At 41.3% G+C, this 5,156-nt stretch overlaps 1 protein-coding gene across 1 annotated transcript in view; it reads left to right on the forward strand.

Annotated features, from left to right (window-relative positions):
* The window catches only part of LOC104168139 (scaffold attachment factor B2-like), a gene marked incomplete at its 5' end in the record, with an annotated part of 9,921 nt that extends 5,971 nt beyond the window's left edge, over window positions 1-3,950 (forward strand). Inside the window, 7 exon segments of the mRNA XM_009708618.1 lie at window positions 1-60; window positions 592-729; window positions 1,481-1,520; window positions 2,344-2,456; window positions 3,223-3,335; window positions 3,540-3,606; window positions 3,824-3,950. The exon segment at window positions 1-60 is cut by the window's left edge and continues 29 nt beyond it. Of these exon segments, the coding sequence (XP_009706920.1) occupies window positions 1-60; window positions 592-729; window positions 1,481-1,520; window positions 2,344-2,456; window positions 3,223-3,335; window positions 3,540-3,606; window positions 3,824-3,950 (658 nt within the window).
* Between the last annotated feature and the right edge of the window lie 1,206 nt (window positions 3,951-5,156).

A 5,156-nucleotide genomic window follows, 5' to 3' on the forward strand; every position in this document is an offset into this window, starting at 1 on the left:
GCTACGCTACGAACAAGAACGGCGATCTGCCATGAGAAGGCCTTACGATCCTGACAGCAGGTAACGATAACTGCGATTAGATTCCAGACTCTTTGGCCACATCCAGTTACAGATAGAGCATTCTAAAGCCTATGTAAACTGTGAGTATTCTTGCTAAAGCAGTCATGGGACCTCACAACTGAAAGACTATTTACATGTTGCTTTCAACACTTCTGTGTCAATCTTGAGAAAGAGCAAATGCCATACTCATACACCTGTAAGCACAATTTTATTACAGCTGGTGTAAAATTCTTACTTCCCAAAGAGGAGTGACCGATAATAGAAACTGTGGGTATTGACTCTAAAGCAGGATCGCTAGTGGGAGCAGATACTCATTCTCTTCTCACGTCAGCACATGCTGAGATTAAGCTTTTTGTATAGTGTGGATACACCTAGCTTCCTCTGAAATGCGATGCCCGCTTAACACACAAGGGCTTTTAATTATACATCAAAAGTAATTGTTTGGATAATTTGATTGAATGTGGTTTGATATCAGAGAGCAGGAAATGAAGATTGTTTTGACATTACTGCTAATTGTTACCTTCTTTGCAGGCGAGATGACCCATACTGGCCAGAGGCAAAGCGAATGGCAATGGATGATAGGTATCATTCTGAATTCAGTCGTCAAGACCGCTTCCACGACTTTGACCACAGGGATCGTGGCCGATACCAAGATCATTGTTTGGACAGGTTGGCAAGGCAGTGTCTTTTCTTCCTATACCTTTATGGAAATCAGGTGTCTTTTTGTCGCTTACTAATGGCTTGAAGGGTGCCAACAGAGAAGAGCAAAAAAAAATGCATGACCCTTGTGCATTTCTTATGCCTAATTGTATGTGTGCTTGCAATTGTGTGTGTCTGTCGCTTATGGCCATATTGGAAAGAGGCTGCATAAAGATGATAAGCCAAGTCCTAATGTAGTCTGCTGAGATGCCGAGGGGTATTTTACAGCTTCTCTCGAGATGTATGCAAATCTGGTTTAGGAATCCCTGTTCATTAGCCTAAGATTTAGCCATTTCTTTTTGTTTTAAAACTTTCCATTGCAGTCTAGGTAACACAGATTTTTTTAGTTCCACAGAATGCAAAAATACTTTCTGCATAGTGCTATTGAGACTTCTGTTTTGCTTTCAAAGAATCTTTGGCAAAAACCGTACTGCTGTGCTTTTGCTTGTAGCTCATTTTTGATACTGGTAGGTTCACTCAGTATTCTTCCTTGGTACCATCAAGTACCTGATTCATGCCTCAGTGATGCCTTGCTTACTCATATTACAGTAATAGATGTTACTTGGATATCTTTCTACTCATTTGAGTATCTTATCACTAAACAAACATTGGTGTTCAGATTTACAGCCTAATGAAGATAAATTTTCATGCACTATTTATAGAGACATTGGAATTAGGTTTACTGTGTTGATTTAACTGAAACTTCTCTTTTTTGTTCCAGAAGAGACAGTTCAAGAGGAATACCAGATCGAGATGGGCAGGTGGGTTATGTCAAAATAACCACTTCAGTTAAAGCCAAACAAACCGACCCCGATGTCGAAAGAACAGCGTGCGTGCTGCCTGCTTCTTAAATGCAACCACCACTGGGTTTAAACTGAGCAGGTATCCCAAGCAGCAACTGATTTTGCATTCTAATGTGTGGAACATTAGTTATTAAGTTATCTGCTCGCTAGGGTGGTAGCCACAGATCGGGGCAGGGGCGAAACCTCCAAGCAATGGGAGCTATGGTATGGCATCTTTTCAGGTTGGTATGTGGTGCTAAAAGTTTTCTGGTTAACCATCTTGGGTGTCTGTATTGCTTTAAGAGGTAGTTACTGTAGTGTCTTATCCTTATCTGGTGAGGCATCCGTTCTCTGATGTTTATCTTAATGGTTTGTAGAAAATAACTGGTGTTATAATGGAACAAGGCAGATGACTCTAAAAGGACAAGTGTGAAAACCAGTACCACAGTGGTATACAAAACCTTTCATTTCTGAAGAGAGGTAGGAAGTAGGCAGATATTCTATGTAAAAACTAAAAATCTGGAGCTGTAATATAAGCCTTAAAAAAGCCTAACCAAACAAAAAGCCGCCTCCCACCAAAGAGTGGAGTGGAATCTGTGCTGTGAAACAAAATAAATGCCTACAGTGAACCGCACACAGTAGCAACAATGGAACCAATAAAAAATGAGATGGCAAAAAATGACAGGTACTGTTATTTTCTCACAGTTTATAGAAAGGCAACCGCTGAGCAGCTGAGTTTTTGCAGTCCTAAAAGAAAACCTGTAGTGATTCTTAGCATAACTCTGTACTATTTGCCTTCCAGCATTACCCAGATGAACGCCACGGAGGACCTGATCGTCACTCCCGGGATAGCTGGGGTGGCTATGGGTCTGACAGAAGAATGAGTGAAGGGAGAGGGATACCTCCACAAACCCGGTTAGTGCATATGAAATAAGGGAACTGATTTTTTGGTTCTTAACATTTTAATGCTTGGTGAACCTTTGAAGGGTGACGGTGGAAGCAGTTTGACAAGTGTGAATCCTCTCTCCAGATAGTTTCATCGAGCATCTGGAGAAGCAAGGAATTCACACATGTAGCTCCCCTATGCATCAAGCGAATGGAGTGTTGTAGTGAGTAAAGAAGTGTCGCTTGGTTAGCTCAGCTCATAACTGAGGTTCTCTTGTAAATAACTTTCTTTTCTACAGATGAGAATCAGTCTTATACTGGATGCTCCAGTAACACCTACAAAAGTCTCATTTGTGGCTAGTGGTCAGGTTTTAAGGAAATCGAGTCAGAATCTCTGCAGTGGTGGGGGTGGGGATCTGGAATCATAGCAGTTTCTCTTTAAACCAGCTAGTCGAGCTTGGTGTACTCCAGATGCATGAAGTTCGGTTCTACATAAGTATACCAGAGGAATGGTGGTCAATGAGTTGCTCCATGTTTAAGTATTTCAGTACATTGCAATACTCATTATGTCTCTGTAGATCAGAAAAAGACGAGCTTTGCTGTGTGAAGGACACTGTTCAGCAAGTTTCTCATTGTTTCTCTTTGAAACAGTTTTTATTGCAATGATTGGGTGACAATAGATACAGCTTGATTAACAATTTAATACGCTTTTGTGTAGGGTACAGTGTTTGGCTTTACCCTATGCTGCTAAATGGGTAAGGGACACACCTAGAAGATCTTCTTTTATTTTTTTAAGAGATGGACGTGACTGGGGAGATCATGGTCGAAAGTTAGAGGGGCATCAAGATCGTTCATGGCAGGGAAATGTGGATGGAGGAATGATGGGACGGGATCATGAGAGATGGCAAGGTACACTTGCTGCTTACGAGTGTGATCGTGGTTTTTTCTATGAATTACTGCTGCTCAACGTATAGCAGTAGTTAAAATTCCTATGGAGCTTTAAGAGTATTACTGAGAAAACAAATGAAATTCTGGGAATAAGGTGGCTTTTTTATTAGGAAAACACAAAAGTCTCTGTGTGTGTTTGTTTTTTTTCTTTTTTTTTAAAATTAGGTGGTGATAGAAGCATGCCTGGTCAGTCAGGACCAGGCCATGTGATGAATCGAGGAGGGATGTCAGGGTAAGAAGCTTTGTCACAGTGCTTATGTTGTTATAATAGTTGACTGATTTGTATAAAAAAAGAAATTCCTCTGTCAGCTGTGAAAAATAATGCTTTCAGCTTCTGCTTAACTATGGATTGGCAAGTAGAAAAAAAAACTAAGCAGACATCTTTTCCTAGAGTCACAGTAGTATTAACTTTTCTGGGCAACTTTCAATTTGACTGGTCTTGTTTATAGGCGCGGAGGCTTCACGCAAGGTGGAAACCAGAGCCAGATGATGCAGAGTAGTGGAATACAAGGAGTGTTTGCGGGCCAGGAGCGGACAAACAGACCGACTGAACCCCGTTTTACCCGCCGCTACTGAAAGCACTACATATATATATACACACACACACATATATATATATATATTTTTTTTTTAATGCCAGATGACAATGGTGGTAAATTTTATTAACCAGGGTCACCTTGAATTTGTGATTACAAAAAGCAAGACTGCTGCCGCATTGTAGCCAAATACTATGTCAACTTGTCGATTTGGTTTCTTTCTTTTTTTGTAATAAATGTGTTCTTGGTCAAACACCACTTAAAGTTTCTGTTAGTGAAACATTCCATTTTTCAAAAAGAATAAAATCAGTTTATGGCTACTGATCTCTTGTTTCTGAGTCCTTGGCAACATGCCTCTTACGAGGGCAATAAAGGAGACACTCTGCTTTCAACACTCTGAGATTCTAAGGGATGCAATGAATTGGTGATGGTGTAGATGTGTATGTCCTTATCTGCATTTGAGAGAGAGGAGAGATCAATGTGTTTTCTTATTTATGGTGTAAGAACTGGTGGAGAAATAAATGAGTACAAGTAGAAAGCACTGCTGTCCTGATCTGTGTCTCTCTTTTTTACCCTCAATCTCTCTGACTTGTTCCTGATCTTTTCCTCTCTCTCCCTCCTTCCTTATTCCTCTCATTCAATTCACATCTCCATCTGTCTGTTCTGCTCCCTGCTCGTAATTTGCTCTCTTTCCCACTGTTCTGCTCCCTGACCCTGTTTTACTTCCGCCATGTCCCTGCAGGGCTCCTCACCAATTATTTTTTTTTTTCTATTTCTCCATCTCACCGTCCTTTTCCCTGCAGTATTTTTTCTCTGCTCTTAAGTCCTTCTCCCTCGTTTTGATTTTCTGTGTCACTGTCCTGCTCCCCTTCTGTTTATTTTTTTCCCTTGCATATGGGTAAGATGAGGCTGAGGCTGAACAGGGGTGGGAGGCCAAAAAGGAGGTGAGATGCCAAGGTGCAGTTGAGGCTGAGCATGGGTGGGAGGGTGAGGAAGAGTTGAGGCTGAGTGAGGGTGGGAGGCCAAGGAGAAATTGAGGCTGTAGAGGGGTGGGAGGCTGTAGAGGGGTGGGAGGCTCAGCAGGGGTGGGAGGCCGAGGATGAGTGTTTTTCCCTGCAAGGTTTTTTTCCCGTGGTATTTTGAATTCTTTCTTGTCCTTCCTTAGTGATGCCTTTTTAAAAACTTTACTTCCACTCTGTTGTAAAGTTGAGACAGTTGTGAAGATGTTAAGGACAGCTTTGTATCT

Source organism: Cariama cristata, unplaced genomic scaffold, assembly GCF_000690535.1.
Source record: "Cariama cristata isolate BGI_N322 unplaced genomic scaffold, ASM69053v1 scaffold40870, whole genome shotgun sequence".
In the NCBI taxonomy this organism is placed as follows: Eukaryota; Metazoa; Chordata; class Aves; order Cariamiformes; family Cariamidae; genus Cariama; species Cariama cristata.